The sequence below is a fragment of the Engraulis encrasicolus genome, chromosome 6 (assembly GCF_034702125.1).
Source record: "Engraulis encrasicolus isolate BLACKSEA-1 chromosome 6, IST_EnEncr_1.0, whole genome shotgun sequence".
NCBI lineage: Eukaryota > Metazoa > Chordata > Actinopteri > Clupeiformes > Engraulidae > Engraulis > Engraulis encrasicolus.
This window is the reverse complement of record NC_085862.1, coordinates 11,779,656-11,797,182: the sequence shown is the minus strand read 5'-3', so window position 1 is coordinate 11,797,182 and position 17,527 is coordinate 11,779,656. Positions and strand designations below refer to the sequence as shown.

The 17,527-nt window shown below is 39.9% G+C and overlaps 1 protein-coding gene across 2 annotated transcripts in view; it reads left to right on the top strand.

Annotated features, from left to right (window-relative positions):
* The first annotated feature begins 1,463 nt into the window (after nucleotides 1-1,463).
* armh3 (armadillo like helical domain containing 3) overlaps nucleotides 1,464-17,527 on the top strand; it is a 32,333-nt gene continuing 16,269 nt past the window's right edge. The window contains exons 1-14 of one of the 2 annotated variants that reach the window (XM_063200633.1): nucleotides 1,464-1,607; nucleotides 4,890-4,999; nucleotides 6,214-6,270; nucleotides 7,255-7,401; nucleotides 7,828-7,935; nucleotides 9,563-9,655; nucleotides 10,000-10,074; nucleotides 11,398-11,484; nucleotides 12,317-12,373; nucleotides 13,220-13,263; nucleotides 14,990-15,050; nucleotides 15,130-15,176; nucleotides 17,124-17,199; nucleotides 17,336-17,429. In XM_063200633.1, coding sequence (XP_063056703.1) covers nucleotides 4,898-4,999; nucleotides 6,214-6,270; nucleotides 7,255-7,401; nucleotides 7,828-7,935; nucleotides 9,563-9,655; nucleotides 10,000-10,074; nucleotides 11,398-11,484; nucleotides 12,317-12,373; nucleotides 13,220-13,263; nucleotides 14,990-15,050; nucleotides 15,130-15,176; nucleotides 17,124-17,199; nucleotides 17,336-17,429 — 1,048 coding nt within the window. In that variant the 5' untranslated portion in view covers nucleotides 1,464-1,607; nucleotides 4,890-4,897. Of the gene's footprint in view, nucleotides 1,608-3,506; nucleotides 3,598-4,889; nucleotides 5,000-6,213; nucleotides 6,271-7,254; nucleotides 7,402-7,827; nucleotides 7,936-9,562; nucleotides 9,656-9,999; nucleotides 10,075-11,397; nucleotides 11,485-12,316; nucleotides 12,374-13,219; nucleotides 13,264-14,989; nucleotides 15,051-15,129; nucleotides 15,177-17,123; nucleotides 17,200-17,335; nucleotides 17,430-17,527 lie in introns of those variants that run through there. The other variant, XM_063200634.1, reaches the window with a different exon arrangement.

Sequence of the window (17,527 nt, the reverse complement as noted above, 5' to 3'; positions counted from 1 at the left end):
GTTATCATTATTTGTGTATGTGTGTCTTAGAAATTGAAGTGTGACCCTGGCAACTTAGCTAACTTACTCGTTATGCTAGCGGTTTTGCTAGCGCTTTTGGTTAAGTTTAATAAAAAGCCAGGTTTTTGGTAGTACTTGTATCCATGACCATGCGATTTTATTTTCTTTCATCTCGTAAGTCTAACACCCTGTTTGGTGTAGTTACTGTTTTGTATTTTACTGTAAACAATATTACGTAGGAAAATATTACAATGTAGGAAAATCTGGCAGAAAACCGGATCACCATCTAGCGCAGTGATTCTCAAAGTGTGACCCGGGGACCGCTGGTGGTCCGCGACAGAGTTCAGGTGGTAGGCCTACACGGGGGGATTTCTACGTTTCCAAGAGAAGCTAGTATAGACTTTTTTTAACATTACTGTATTACAATGCTTAACATAGGCCTAAAAGTTACATTTTCAACACAAAAGTCAGGCTTGTGAGTGTGAATACAAAGTAGGCTAGGCCTAGGCCAGTGTTTCCCAACCAGGGGTACGTGTACCACTAGGGGTACGCGAGCACACTGCAGGGGGTACTTGGAAAGATGCAATTTTAACAAATGTATGGAGCTTAGTTACATTGGAATAGAGAAAGCGATATAGAATATGACTTAGGGGGTACTCATGGCACGACGAACAGGCTTAGGGGGTACACAAGACAAAAAAGGCTGGGAAACACTGGCCTAGGCCAGTGGTTCCCAACCTTTTTCTTCAGGGACCCTTATTTTTACCATTGTAAGCTTTGGTGACCCAGCTCCCACATGAGAGGGAGTCACGTGATACGCTCTGTTTCCTGCGAAAACTAATTTTAGTTATCATTTTATTCCTCAATTCGTCTTTGTTCAAAAACAGAATAAATGATTAATGTAGCACTTAAATTTTGTTGCTTCTATGCATTTGTCATTTATTCAAAATGGGCTATATATGGTATTAAAATGAAACCCCTTAAAATCAAGAGAGCTTCGCGACCCCCCGTGGATCTTTGGAGACCCATAGGTTGGGTCCCGACCCATAGGTTGGGAACCACTGGCATAGGCTATGATCTGCATCGATATCAGCAGTAGGCTAGGGGCCCCATTAGCAACCGTCAACTGTCAGTTGACAGGTGGTCCCTGGATATTTTGGGCCGTAAAAAGTGGTCCTCGGTCTGAAAAAGTTTGAGAAACACTGATCTAGCCCATTAGCCTATAATTATTTGTTCCTTTGGTCATTTCCAACAAGTTTCACCAGAATCCGTTTATAACTTTATGAGTTATCCTGCAGACAGACAGACAAACACATAGAGAGACAAACAAACAGACAGACAGACAAACAGGCAAAGCAACGCGACCGAAAACATAATTCTTGGTGGAGGTAAAAAACAAACAAACAAAAAAACAGGACTTTTATTTTGAAGCTACACAATCAGCGGACATACTGACGCGTAGTAAGTGTAGCTTACTGCACGCAACTAAATAAGCAATACATGTTTCTCACTAGGATTGTCAAAAAGAAAAACAATCAACTATTGCAGAAGACAAATGAGCCACCCAATTTGGGGGAAAGGTTTTTCAAAAAACATTGCTCATTAGGGTAAGTAATTTCCTGCGTTCCCCCCCAGACTGTAGCTAGCTTTGGGTTGAAGCACAGTTACGATTGCAACTATGACGAAACAATGATTAGTGTGAAGTATTTTAAAGTTTGTTTTTCGTGTCAAACGAATCAGACAAGAGTGCGAATTACCACTATGTTTGTGAAATGCATAACTGGTTGCTGATGTGAGTTTTGTGTAGGGCACTTGGCTAATGGGAGGCCGCAGGTGGTCAGTCAGTCAGTCAGTCCAGTGAGCTCGTGGACAATATCACTGTAACCATTGTGTTGTAACATGACGGCTGGTTGACGAAGCATATTCACAGCCGGTTAACATTCTCTGGCATATTGGAGGAAATACGCTACGTGATCGTCAACTCTGATCAGATTAAGCGCATACACAAGAGGAAGAATGCCTGTCTCAACCCAACCCTGGAACTATTTACTTGGATTGGGGAACGTCGGACACTTCCGGTCTTCCATAGAACTAGTCGTAGTCGCTGTCAGTCTGGGTGGGTCGGAAAGTATGTAGCCTACTCAATTTCGGGACCCACTAGTTTGACGCCCTTTCGGTACCGTCACATAATCAAACATTTCAAACAAGCAATTTAGGGTTAGGTTTAGGGTTAAGGTTAAGGTTAGGGTTAGGTTTCCGTCGGGACTCGTAGACGTTCCAAAACAAACAGCGAAAACGTATACGGATAGAGCGAAACAAGCAGCGTTTTACTACATTTTTAATGAGGTGGGACTGGCAACATCATTCAGGAAAAAAAACCCTGAAAAAACATTATCCCTATCAGCCTTTTCTTACTGACCTGCATAGGAGCAGTAGGCTACAGAAATGAAGTTTCACAGTTTAGATTCTAGAGAGTAGAGTGTAATTTATTGATCTCTGGGGGAAATTAAGGCATTCTTGACTTACTGCATCCCAAAACTTTTCCATGCACCATTGCAAATATTTTGGATGCAGCGAGCATTGAAGCGGAACTATTCAACATAACTATGCTCAGTAAAGAGATAGCCTACTTTGTAGCCCTAATTACACAATTAATTTCTTATCGTCATGCGTTGTCAAGTCAAGTATACTTTATTGTCAAAAATCTATGTAATGGATTAGCACAGAAGTTTGAAATTGCGTTTGACCAGTCTCCAATGTGCAGTTTAACTAAAAACATTTAAATAGGACATTGACAATAATCTCTCTCGCACACGCACACGCACACGCACGCACGCACGCGCGCGCACACACACACACACACACACACACACACACACACACACACACACACACACACACACACACACACACACACACACTTGCGTGCACACATAGCGGCAGAAGTACAATCAGCGGTCATAGTAGTAAAGTGAAAAGATCTGTATACAAGGTGCAAGAGTAAAGTGCCAGTGGCATGGCGAAAGAATGTTCGTGGAATGTCATCCAGTGGCCTTGGAATGTTCATGTGGTTTTCTTCAGTGTGTTGATGGTAGAAGGGAGAACAGTCTGTGCTGGATGAGTTGTGTCTTTGATGATATTCATTGCCCTCAATGAAAATACGCACTTTATTTAAATTATTTGGGTAGAGAGCATTGAGAGTGCATACTTGTAGCATTCATTCAGACCACTTGGTGGTGACAGGCCTCATATCAAGACTTTGTACCAGTAATTGCCCCCAGTTCGCTGTTCCATCCTGTCTGAAGACCTCCACCATAGTAGTTCCTGTGCCTAAGAAACACAAAACGTCACTTCCCTCAATGACAACCGGCCAGTAATGAAAAATTGGCTTGGAAGACACTATCCATCTGTCAAAATCTGCCTGTGCCCTACTATCGCTGCTCAGCTGAGAGCATACTGACACACTGTTTACTGTTGACATACTTCCTCTGTTTAAGGTTCCCAGGCTGTGTTGTGGCACAGAGGAAAGAGATCCAGGGGGCAGTGCACAGCCCCCACTGTCTAAACAAAAGGCCAATTCCATTCGGAGACATCTGGGTAATTTCATGTGAAATTAGATACGTTGCGGCCCGACTGACACAGATTTCAATACAACTTAGTGTACCTTTTTAGTGGCAAGGTAGAACCCCTGAACTGAATTTGCATGAATCTAATTTGCGCTAATATTAATGGAGAATGGAACTAAGAACGGTTTAAAAAAGGCCAATTCCATTCTGTTTGATCTGTATGGATACGGGTCCATACAAACAGGACAAACAGACTAAAAAGGGCAATTCCAGCGTGTTGCAGGTTTTGAAGACCTCCCATATTGGAGAAGTGATTGGGGAAAAAACACATTTAGAGCACAAGAAAATGCCAAAAAATATATGGCTTATGGATGAGATAAAAAAAATACCCTATTTCTCAGGTGACTACACATATTTATCAAACTCTTGTGTGTTTACAAGTGTTAATTAAGTGTTATTATTATTTATATTTTACTATATAATGGGAAGTGTGTGTGTGTGTTTGAGCACACCATTAATCAACACATTATTATTAAACATTTATTAATGCTGCTGAGGAAATATGCATATCCGCATTTCTCTTTTCACCACAGTTTGAAAAAGCCTGCAGTATCCTAGGTGAAATGACCCAACTGTGGCCACAAAAACAGTGAACTGGGCTGAACCAAACCATGCTAATACTTGGTATTCTTTCAATTGACATCAAAAGGTACCTGTATGTGAAATATCAGGCAAATCGGAGAGGGTCACGTGTGGAGGGCGTGTGAATTGACATGGAATGACCCAGTTTAGAGCAGAGGTTCCCAACCTTTGTTCACAAATATTTGGTGCCCACCTCTGTCCCATTAAACCATAAAACTCAAATAAATAGTTAAACAAACCACACAGAAACATTAAGATTTTTAGAAAATGATTTCAAGGCCCACTTGGAATACCGTCAGGCCCGGTCCCACAGTTTGAGAAGCAGTAGTTTAGAGCTTTCATTAGCATGTCTTGCCCTGCCTCACCATTCTGGGACTGATGGGACTGATGCGTTCCAGAATGTATGTGACCATTTTGACCATAACTTCCAGGCTGAGAAGTTCGAAACAGGTGTGAGGCGTCACAGTAAATCCCAGGCCACACTTGTGTGATGCTTCTCAGAGTGCATCATTCAGGCTCCTCAGTAAGAATAGTTAACGTACCTCACATGTTCGAGTGATACTCCACTAATGGCATCCAATTGAATGATGGATGAAAGGAAATGAAAACTCTGTAAAATCCATCTCTTTTAATCTGTGCCTTCTGTTATTTTTTAAATTAATGTTTTTTTCTCCCCACCAGGAGCAGGCATGGCTCAGGTGGAGAAGAAAGGTGGCCTCTTGAGGCGGACATCGTCCTCTAAGAAGCCCTTGAAAGAGAAGGTTGTCCTGATGTATGATGACATCTTTGCGGTAAAACAACATTAATTCCTATTTCTTTTTGGACATCACAGTATCTTTTTTGCCCCATTAGCAACCTCGGGTTAGGATCAAGATGTTGAGTGGTCTTGGCTGTGTCGTCTTTATTTATTCATTTGTTTTTAAAGTTGGATTCATTGTTTATTCAAGTTTATTTGTAGAATTCATGCTGTCCATTCACAAATGTCACATTTGTCACTAATACTTACCTCCACCAGCAAATTCTAACTATGCTGCATTATGACTGGGAAAATTGCACTTTTCATACTTGAAAAGATCTTCTCCTGTCCGCCATTTTGAAATTCCAGAAATTGACATTTTTAGCTGCAAAACTTACTGTACTTTGGTTATACTAGTAACATTAGTTTATTACAAAGTAAATATTCATGAAAATATCAAATTTTCAATGAGATGCATAGTTGCAATACCTACTGTGGCCACAATCACATCTTTAAAGACATTTTATGTGGTGGGTTGGGCTTCTTTGTAGACAGAGACAGTAAAAGACTAAATTGAAGTGAGTTGAAGTAAGTGGGATAGAGATGGGGTGGGACTGAATGACACACAACAGGCCATTTCCAGTCCAGTCTCCATGTCCACTCCATGTCCTGTCCAGTCCATTCCGGTCCGTCGGTTTGAATATCAAAAAATGGCCATTTTTTTGCTGTGAAAATTGCTATACAGTACTTTCGTCATACTGGTAAATGTAGGTTAATTACTTAGTACATATCCATGAAAAGATCCTATTTGTCAATAAAAAGCACTGTTTCCATGAGCAGGTAGTTGCAATACCTACTCTGGCCACATCTTACACAGTGCACCTTTAAAGTGAAAACGGGCACTTTTGACTCTTTAGACCTTATTATTGGCAGTTTATGTGGCAATTTATGAACACATGTCTACTCATAATTAATCCTGTTTACAATGAGGTATTTGCAGTGTAATTCTAATTAACACGTTAAAGTGGCAGCCCTTGCATGAATAGTGTTCTTTAGTGAGTGTATTTACTTTACTTTTGGTGTGGCAGTGTACGAATGCATGCCTACTCCTAATCAATGCTGTTAAATTTTACAATGCAGTGATTTGCTTTGTAATGAATTAATCTTACTAATGTGTTAAAGTGACATCCCTAATATAATGGTGTTCCAATTCTTCAGTGACTGTATGCTTGGTGTCTTGTGTATTATCCTCTCTTTTTTCAACTTTAGGGGACAGATCCTGCCATCGCCAATCCTCGGTTTTGGGACGAACTCTTTTTAATGAAGGTATGAATGTGATCTTGTGTGGGCAGAGAATAGGTGATTATCCGAGGGTGCATTGCATGAGGGTTATGAAAGCCCAGACATCATTGATGCTTAGCTGTCAGCTGTTTTTTGTTCTTTGATCTGGTGACCCACACTTCCCTCTTCATTATACTCCATAGATTTCCATACCAAGTTTTTCTATTTTTGTGAAAAATCTAATTCTAATTTGCCAGACAGAACATTCCATTGACTTTCAATGGGGTTTCATTTCTGGCAAATTAGAATTAGATTTTTCACAAAAATAGAAAAACTTGGTATGGAAATCTATGCAGTATAATGAAGAGGGAAGTGTGGGTCACCAGATCAAAGAACAAAAAACAGCTGACAGCTAAGCATCAATGATGTCTGCGCTTTCATAACCCTCATACAATGCCACTGCCATTGACTTCAATGTTAAACACAGTCAGGTCAGCAGTCTAACCCATGACTGCGGTTTTGAGTAATGAACAAGGCTGAGACTTTTTAAATCCTCAGGAAGCTTTTACCAGTGTTAAGAGTTAATTGGTTAATTCAGATGATTAGGTTAATAGTTTGTTTAGACAACCTTTTCATGATATGCAATTTTTTTGAGATATGAATATTGGGTTTTCATGAGCTGTATGCCAAAATCATCAATATTAAAACAAAACAAGACCTGAAATATTTCAGTTGGTGTGCAATGAATGTAAAACATATGAAAGGTTATTTTTTATCATTACATTATGGGTAAAAAATGAACTTTAACACAATATGCTAATTATTGGAGAAGGACCTGTATATGCAGTCTGAAAATTATACTACAAGAGTAACTACTAAAATTAAACAACACTAAAATGGCACACTAAATTTCATGAAAATTTACGGTCCAGCCAAAGCTGTCAGCAGCCCAGAATGTGGTCACAGAGTCTCCATGCTGAAATGACTAGACAGATATTTGGACGTATTCAATGTTTTTTTTTTTTCCAGGTGAACTTGGAGTACCTGGAGGCAAAGCTGGAGTCACTCGATGGTGATGAGGTGCTGAAAATTAAAGGAAACATCAATGGGCTCTTTCACCACTGCATACAGGCCCTGGGGGAGGAGCATCAAATCAAAGTGGTGAATGCTTTACAGGTGAGACTTGTGCATCTTTTATGACCGTGTTTAGGCATGTTTGCTCATTCATTCGTTCATTCATTCATTTGGGGGGTGGATAAGATGGCCTCAAGGGCCGTAAACTGATCTCCAGACAGTGGTCCCTGATACCCTCCTCATGAAGTCTGTTTTAGTGAGTGAGTGAGAGAGACATCTATGCTATGACCTTGAGAACATTGCAGTAAAACAATGGCTGAATGAAATCAACACCCCCTCCCCCTATAAAATGGTCTTTAACTTCAAAAGCATACCTCTTCACTTACAAGAACATTCCAATCCTTTCTCATGGATGTCTAAGGAACACCTTTTAATATTTTTCAGATTATTTTTCGAGACGCAAGTGCGCGGAGATTTGTTCAATTGGCGTGGTTACCCTTATTAGTTAATTAATCTTGTCTGTTTCAGACGCTCTGTGCTTTGTTTAGAGGTGTCCACCAGAAGAACAAGGCGGCCACTGGCTTTGACATCATCAACATGCTGATGGGCTTTGACAAGGCTGAACTGCGCATGAAGGTATGTATGTAAAGGATAATTGATGACCCACTTTTAGAAATGGCCAATGTTTGAGCTCGAGAGAACTGACCAAGGGACCGTTCCATCAACGGTGTTAAGCCAAAATCCGAGTTCAAATCGGTAAACTGTGCTGTTTTTAGACAGAGATCCGTTCCATCAGTCTTGCTAACCTGAAACTCAGCTGAGTTGCCAAGGTAATTTATGCTCCAACTCAAACCTTGATAGCTCTCAGGTTTAACACCAGGCTAAATAAATCAGTGTTACAGAAAAAATGAACCTGTAGGAAACAGTGTCACAATCGTCCCATTCCGCTTAATTCCCGCCATCATTTTACGAGATTAAAGCGAACCCGTCTCTTCATTCAAATATTATATAGTGCGATAGTGCCAGCAAAATGGCAGTATTGCCAGTACAATAATTACCATTGTCTTTCATTTTGGGGGATTTCTGATAATTAGCACATCTAAAAAACTTTTATTGTCTTGATAAGAATAACATGATATTGAACAATTCCTTTCACGGAGACAAAGACGTGAATGGCACAGTGGGCAGGCGCGCTGCGCTTGTGGTAGCTCCGGGTTCAAGTCTTGCATGGCGACATGTTATAAATGAAAACTTCATAACCTACATTTGCCTATTCTCTCCTTTGATGTCGCTTTGTGGCTGGCTTCATTCTCTATCGAGCAATAGGCCTAGGCCTACAGTTAAATGTAGACCTTTTGGCCTACATTTTACAGCATAGGCAATCAAAAATCGTCGTCACAACCCTTGCAGATGCCGACGCTTGCAGTTTGCATTCATTGCAATGATTCAGCAAATGCTCCCTATGCTTTCTTTTATCCTAAAACAAATTCTTCTGAAAGAGAAAATCCAATACTAGATAGCATTTTATTTTTACGCATTCTTTCTTTCAATATTCAAGATTCAAGATTCACAAAGCTTTATTGTCTAATATGTTGCCATACTAGAAACTTGTCTTGATTACTGCATCATGAAATGTCATTACGCATGGTGGGGATTATGAAATGACATTGCGCATGGTGGGGATTGAACACGGGCCTCTCAATCAGGGTCCCGTTGTGTTACCGCTCACCTACAGATGCTCGCTTCGCATCGCTTCATTTGACAAGGCATGCACGGGTCTACAACATGATCGCATTTTCGGCAATCGTTGATGGGGACTTCCCCTGTACAACGTGCTCCAGCGCAGCGCCAGCTTTGATGAGTACGGCTGAAGTGAACCTCGCCAAGGCGCAGCTGATCTCCAGTGGTGGAACAGCGTCAGCCTCAAGTTTAAGCTGCCGTTATTTGAAACTCGGCTTTTGATTCCGCGCCAATGATGGAATGGTCGCCAGGACCTGCTGCTATCTGCTTTTAAAAAAGCCTGCATACCTCTGCATCCTCAAGGACAGAAATGAGGACTGGGGAAGAAGGGGATAGTATTGCATTGTATTGTATCTATTATTGTATTGTATCTATTATTATAGATTTGTTGTATTAGTGTTTGTAATGAATGTATGGTTTAGATAAGGTTTAAAAACGGGTGGAATCAGAATCAGCAAACTGATTTTGAGAATCTAATATTATGACCATTTCAGCATTTCATGGCTCTTGTATTGTTTTTCAGGATCTGATGGAGAGTTTAGACAGTCTACTTTGTGGCGACAGTTCTGCAAGTCTGAAGAGCTTGTGCCTGAAGTTACTGCTGTGTCTAGTGACCGTGAGTACACTTTTGGCTTTGTCTGCACCAGAAACGTCACATGCATAGGACAAAGACATTCTAACTTTGAGAGCATTATGCGGTGTGAAGTGAAAATGTTGTATTACCTTGACATTTTGTGTGCACATGCAATGCGTTAACTCAAAAAGATGTCTCCACAGTATGGATAAACTATGTTTAATACAACATCTGTTGAACAACATAAAAGGGCGTGTGTGGACTCAGACTGTATGTGAACTGATGTGAGGCTGATTGCTGTGCTCAAGTGGTTGCTATGTGTTTGCTGCAATGTGCAAAAATGTGGCTATAGGTCCTGCTGCTTGACTTCTTTTTTTCTTCTTCAGGTAACCGATAACATCAGTCAAAACACCATTCTTGAATATGTGATGATAAACAGCATATTTGAAGCCATTTTACAGGTAGGACGTCTTGTACTTTTGTTGACCCCCCCCCGAGTTCGAAAGTACTTAGCAGCCTATATAATGTCATCAGGCAGGTCCTCTTTAAAAAAAACTTGGCCAGAGATCACTCTGATTAATACTTTTTTGTTTTTTATTGTTTTGCGAATATAGGGTGGAATTTCCCCGTTGTTACTTGAGTCTGTTTTACACGTACACTTTTTACATGCTTTTATCTTGCGCGCATTTTCCCCTCTGAAACTTCACCACACCCCTCGTGCGAAAAACACGAGCATGAGGTGGGGGCTGAATCTTTGCCAAGTTCATCAGTTGTGGTTACCTAGAAAGCATGGAAAATGGATTTTCTGATCAACGATGCGAAAGCCTTGGCAGTCCATGGAAAACCCACACCAAACTTTAACTTTGAATTTCAAACCACGTGCGAAAACTTCTTGTGGGGTCCCATCTTAAATCCTAACCTCCTCTGCTTTTCACAACCACAAGGCAAGTACGGGAGGTTAGATAAAAAGATGAAGTCGTGATGTGCCTCGATCCGAGGCGAAATGCCACATATATGCTCTAACATGTGCCTGTGTACGTTCTGTTGTGAGCTTCACTAAATATTTGTGCGTCTTTTACAAAAACAGATAGGACTAACCTGTACCTCCAATAGCCCGATTAGGCGTTGTATTCCGGGGATCATCCCATTGAAAACTGAAAGCGTACATGGACATATGCACTATAATAAATCACACATTTTGAGGAGTTGCAATAAAAAGCCTCACTTTCACGTGGCTACACCATAATTAAAATGGTGAAGGTTGTTTTTGAATAGGCCTGTGTTGCCTGGCTGCAGACGACTGGAACAGTATTATGGTGTGACGTGCCTTGTCCTCTTGTGCAAGGTGCAACGAGGTTGATGTTTTGGTTGCAGAAAAATGATATGCAAGTTGTCTTATATAGGGACATGCCCTGGGCAGCAAAATGCGACCCAAGAAGACATCAAATGCAATGTTACATGTGGCCTCATAGTGGCGCTTGACCTTACTACAGCCCTTTGATGTGCGTAAAGAAGAAGGCGCATAAGTGGACAGGAGAATGCGCTTAAGATTCATTTACATGCTCCACCTGGAGCATGCAGCTGGTGAAATCCCTCGCAAATCACACAATTTAGTCAGTGCGGAGTCGCTGTTGCGCTTTTTTTTCACTTCTGCTCCATTTTTTCACTTACACGGGTGGTAGAATACAGCCCATAATGGCAAGTTTTTAAATGCAGTGCGTCTTCTTCAGAGCCAAATTGTATCACTGCACCGTCATAAATATGAGCATCGTCTTTCTTGCCAGATTCTGTCTGATGTGTCAAGTCGATCACAACATGGCTACGATGCTGTCGTCCTGCTGGCCCTGTTGGTCAACTATAGGAAGTATGAGGTAAGTGAAGTACATGCATACAGTTGCCTACCATTCTTATTTTTTTTTTTTGTTATTTCTTGTTAATAGTGTAATATCACCACATATCATGGTTTCAAAACACTTCTAAAACAAAAAGAATAATAATGAAATAGTAATGAATATAACACAACAAAACTGACGGGGAAATCTGTAAAATGAAACCGATGGGGCAATTAATCAACAGTAAGGATACCTTAAATTACTTATGGAGAAGCCCACCTTGAGCTTCAGTTGCAATGTAATCCAGAAGTAGTTCCAAGACATTGTCAACAATTTAGTAATGCTCTTACTCAAAACCCAGAGAAAATGGATAACTACCCTTGTGGTTTGCCATTAAACTCTAGCAATTATTTACTCACTTAATAAACTACTACTACTACTACTTTCTTGCAAGTGTAGTCAGGAATTGATACTTACTTGTGACTCGCAAATTAGTGACTTGGTCCATCTGTACAACTTGGCACCCATATTAGACCATTAAAAATGTCTCATATGACAAAGCCGTCACACTAAAGGCTTTAACTTTTTCAAAAGGAGAGTGCCTTGGATTTTCTTCAGTTTTGTATTTTTATGATGACTTGGTTTTCTCTTCTGCTTTATACAAATGCAGTGTTTGAATGCCTGATTTTTTTGTATTTTGAGATTAATGTTTAATTGTTTGCATGTCTGTATTGAAACTGAATAGAAATATACACGTTGTACAATAGCATATTCAAATTCGTATATGACCCTTTATCTGTGAAAATTAGTTTACAAATGAATTTGATGTAATTTTATTGTCAGCATGTTTTTTGTTTGTTTGTATTTGCAGTCTGTGAATCCCTACATTGTGAAGTTATCTATTGTGGATGATGAGCCAACATTAGAAGTAAGTAACATTTTTATATTCCTTCATTTTAAATGCTCACATATCTAGTCACATTTTACACGTTTGTTTTGTTTTAATATTAAGTCAATTTTGAGTCATTTTGAGCCAAATCAGCTGGGACTATCCAGCTGGAATTATCAAATTTAGAAAAAGTTCCCCTCTCGTCTGAAACAAACCTATGTGATTGCTAATATGCCCAAAAGATCACATTCCAAATTTCAAATCACAAAAAGGCAGATTTTTACAGATTTTATGTACAAAAATGCAGCGTAGACATTTGAAAATGTTGATATGATCCATTGGGTGTATCACTAATCACATAGATTTCTTCTCAGTCAAATCTTCAGGGATTGAGTGAGAGCCATTTGATGGGTCCAACTGGAACTGAGTTGGGATGTAGTAATCCAGAGGTGCTAGATACTATTAGTAGGAATAATATTATAGTAAGGAAAGTACATATACTAGCATGCTATTTTGGTAACACTTTATTTTAGGGACACATCTAATACATACAATGTTAATGTCTGCATAAGTAACTTGTCAGGCATGTACTAAGCAAACGCTAAGGCCTACTAGGTCCTTACTAAGGTTAAATTGGTAATACTGTAAATCCCTTATTGTACATGAACAAGACATTTGCGAATACATGCCTAACAAATGTTTGATTTTGCTTAGTACATGCCTTACAAGTTACTTATACAGGGACATTGTATGTATTAGCGCTAATAGATGTATCCCTAAAATAAAGTGTTACCGCTATTTTTTACTGATGGCTGCTAACTGTTAAAGTGGATGTGCTGTTATTTGTTCTTTGTGTTCTTACACAACTTTTTCATTGTTCTCAAGGGAATGGGCATGGTGGTCCATCAAGCATTGGCAGAGTACAACAGGTAATAGGATGTAGGACATATTTTATCCCTGGCCTTATACCAGTTTTTCTGCTGCGATCCCATGATGGACCTAAGGATATTTTGGCCACCCCCCATATTCCAAATGCCATTTTTTTGTTGTTGCTAAATTTTTATTTTAATTCATAGGAACATTTACATTACAAAGTTAAATATAGATTATGTGTTAACCATTCAAGTCAATTGAGTTACTAACCAAATTGTGTTAGCTCTTGGATTTCCCGTTTATTGAATATAGTTCCTTCTCTTTGCGGGGAACCCCTGTGTTATACGGTGCCTTACACGGTATGTCACAAAAGTGAGCACACCCCTCACATTCCTTTGAAGCATATCTTGGGTCAAAATTTTATTTCTTAAGTGGTCTCTGTGTACAGCCTCTATAACAGTGTACTTTTATTATTATATACGACAAAACAAGGCGTCACATCAACCACCCGAAAACCTATATGTGTGCCATCTCTGACCATTTAGTCGGGCAATTTGTTTGGCTCTCTGCCTCATTTGCGCCACATATCATCAACTTTCAAATCTCTTTGAGATTTTGTCTCACCAAGAGCATAACAATTAATGCTTTCCAAACAGCATGGTTGACCCACCTCACCAGGTTTGCTACTGGTTGACTGGTTTCCGACAAAGTGGGAGGAGTTCCGATTTTTTCAGAGATCAGAAACGATATTTACATTGCTCTTGGCCTGATATTTACATTGCTCTTGGCCTACACAGCTTCATGATGTCCTGAAGGAGTGACGTGAATTTCAGTGGTGAATCTGCATCTCTCTGTGAACTCCATGGGTGGATTCCAGTATGCAGACTTACGTCCTCCTTGCTCACTTGCCTGCTTGTGACCTCATGATGATGTCACTGACGACAAAATTAATTCAATGTCTTGCAGAAGCACAATTCTAATGTCATTTCCTCATTTGTAATCGGGATGGTGAATGAAGAACAGTCCCCCAAAGGTTGTTGTGGCTAGGCTGACAGCGAGGAAACGTAATTGTTTTCTCCACGGAGGCGGGGCGTCAGCAAAATGCGAGGCCACAAGCACAAGTGGAGGACGAAAGTCAGCATATTGGAATGCACCCCATGTCCGTCAGAGTCAAGGCAGTGCTGGAAAATAATAGGGGTCACACAAAATTTTGGGCATTTTCATTTAGGGGTGTACTCACATTTGTTGCCAGGGGTTTAGAGATTATACATCAGTGGCTATATTTTTGTAAGAGCTGTACATTTCTTTTGTTATATATGTTTAGTTACATTTGTGTTGTCCCATTAAAAGATACTGAAATGTTAGGAGTGTTACCCACTGCTGTGATACTCTGTATTTGCTGCTTACAGGTGGTGGTGCAGGTTAACCATCACTGATTATTAATAGCACTTAATAGGTACTTAAAGCACTCAAGATAATGTATACCATTTGAAAAGTTCTCTGAAATGGTGTTGAAGTCCATATTTTAACATTGATTTTTTAAAACAGATTAAGTGTCACATTGGAGAGCCTATAGAATCCTGGGTCTCCTGTCCCCAATGTGATGTCATGCACTGCTTTAAGGGGAGAGAATAACTGCCAGTTTTTCATATAATATTATGTTTTGTGGTACCGAAACAAATCAAATACAATGGATAACAGTTCAAATGTGTACTACTAAAGTTGTGAAAATCTTTAAAAATCTTAACCTGCTTAAGTAATATTGTGTATTGTTTTCTTTAGGCAGTACAAAGACAAAGAGGAGGAACATCAAGGAGGTTTCTTGTCTGCGCTTTCTAGTATGGTATGTGCACTACTTTAAAATAAAACCAGCATGTTAAAATTTAGCCCCAAAGAAACTCATGAAAATGTCTTCTGTGCAGGTGGGCAGCATGTTTATAGCAGATGCAGACGAGAAGCTATCAGTCCAGTAAGTCACATATTTGGCCTCATTTGACTTTCAGTTTTATTTTGTGTGCAACTTGGGGTATTGTAACCCTTTTGAGTCATCAATGTATCTCCAGACTAAGCTAAGTTAATAGACTAAGTGAAATAAAAGCAAGCTCGTTGCAGGTAGAAACACAGCCACCGCAGAGATTGTTAGATTATATAGAGATACACCAACTTAATGCATTGCTATGGATGCCAAACGTGATCAGGTTCCAGTCTGCATAAAGGGGCGTGTGGCGTCCACTTGACCTGAAATAAAAAGTTTTTCCTCAAAATTCAAACAGTAATGCGCCTATACCGCAAGCATATAAACAGAGTGAGAGCAAAATATTTTCTCTGGATGACAAAGGATTTTCTGAGGATGTCCTAAAATGAACACCAAACGTGGGAGACGTGTTGATGATGGCAAAGTCGTGATAGATTTTAGATTGTTTATGTTATGCATATGCAAAGCCTGCGTAATATTTGACAGTGAAGGGGCGACGCAAGTTTTGATAGCGCGCAGAGCAAGATTTTTTTTTTTAAAAGACATGATCCTTGTTTCGCCCCAATGCGTGTTGTGCGTTGCACTCTAGAACTGGCTATTGAAAGATAATCAAAGAGGCAAGCCATTGGAGAAGCCCACCGCAGAAAGGAGAGAAAATGCCATGTCGCCAATATTTCCCCTTAAAGGCTTGTCGATATGAAGACGAACATGATGATATGCCTCATGTTGCCATCCTGAAATGCAGACGTTTATAACAAGATGACTGACTGCAGTTGTAGAGATGTGCTTGTGCAAGTTACCTGCTATTGTCTTAATTGACTTAATTCTGCTAATTTGTCGTTTCTGGAAGGTCTATATTAATTACATTTTATTTAAATTGGTAAGCCTACATAACTGGGCATCGCCTGTTGCGGTGAGCACTGCTTGTGCGAGAGGAGGCGCGGGTGACCGAATCACAAGGAAACGGGAAGGAATTTCATGGTTGTGGACAGCTGATTAGTGTGCGTTGTGAATATGAAGATGGTGTGTCTATTTCCGCCACAACATTTGTGTCTCACAAGGACACATGGAGCTTCCGAAATGTTTTCGACGAAATCTGCAACATATTAAGTCCAATGACAGCTTTTGGTGTGGCAGTTTATGAACATATGCCTACTCATAATTAATCACGATTATTTTGTATAACACATTATTTTGCGGTGTAATTAATTAATCTAATTAATACGCTAAAGTTGCAGCCCTAGTATGTACTCCTTTCTTTTGATGTCTCGAAAGTTGTAGAGGTCTCTGGTTCACATGCAACTCCTTTCAAAGCTGAATTTGTAGAGATAGAATTTGGCTGTGGTGTTCACTCGAAGCCTGGCTGTGATGACGTCACGTTCGTGAGGGGTGCAGGGGATTATTGCAGGGGAAATTGAGGATATTGTTCATATTATCGGAAAAATTGATTAATAGGTTGGTAAATGTTCCTACATCATGTACTTGCCAATAGCAGTGTCTAAAATCCACAGTTTAACCATCATTTGACATAAAAGTGAGTGTTTCTAGAAAATTACATGTACAGTTTATCCCTATCCATAGAGGCCTAGTGCATCAGGGATGTTATGGTTTTGGTTCTGGCTGTTGCATCCTCTGCTGCCACAGATATGTTGTGATAACGCAAAAACTTTTTTCCAGAGATAAACATGACCAGTGGTGTAGTCTACGTAGAACGCGGGTATACGGAGTATACCCACTTCTAAATTTCTGGGATTTCAGTATACCCACTTAAAATTGATTGATCCATTGTTTTGAATAGCACAAGTATATACAGTATACCCACTTCAGAAAATGCTCAAATATACAGTATACCCACCATAAAAAAGTAGACTACACCACTGAACATGACTTGTGTTGAACGTGCAAGTGTTAATTTAAAAAACTGTAATTTCTAATTTGCAGGACAAATGAAGCCATACTCTTGGCCCTGTATGAGGCGGTACATCTGAACAGAAACTTCATCACAGTTTTGGCTCAAGTAAGTTTGCTATTTGCTATTGTGATGGTTAGCTTTGGTGTTTAGTAAGGAAGACGAATGCGTTTGTCACTGTGGTTTGTTATTTTGTTACCCGTATGCAAATGGAAAACGTTAACTAATGGTCTAATCTTAACAGTCTCACCCAGAGATTGACATGGCTGCAACATCCGTAGAGCCTGCCCCGACCACTCCCACAACTCCGCTGAGTACAACGCCACCATTGTTGGACTGTAAGTTTACATTCTCACTGTCACTTGTGTGGCTTTAACGTAGTGTGCTGAAATACCATCCTCACTCATGTAATGGCCTCCAACCAGAATGACACGCA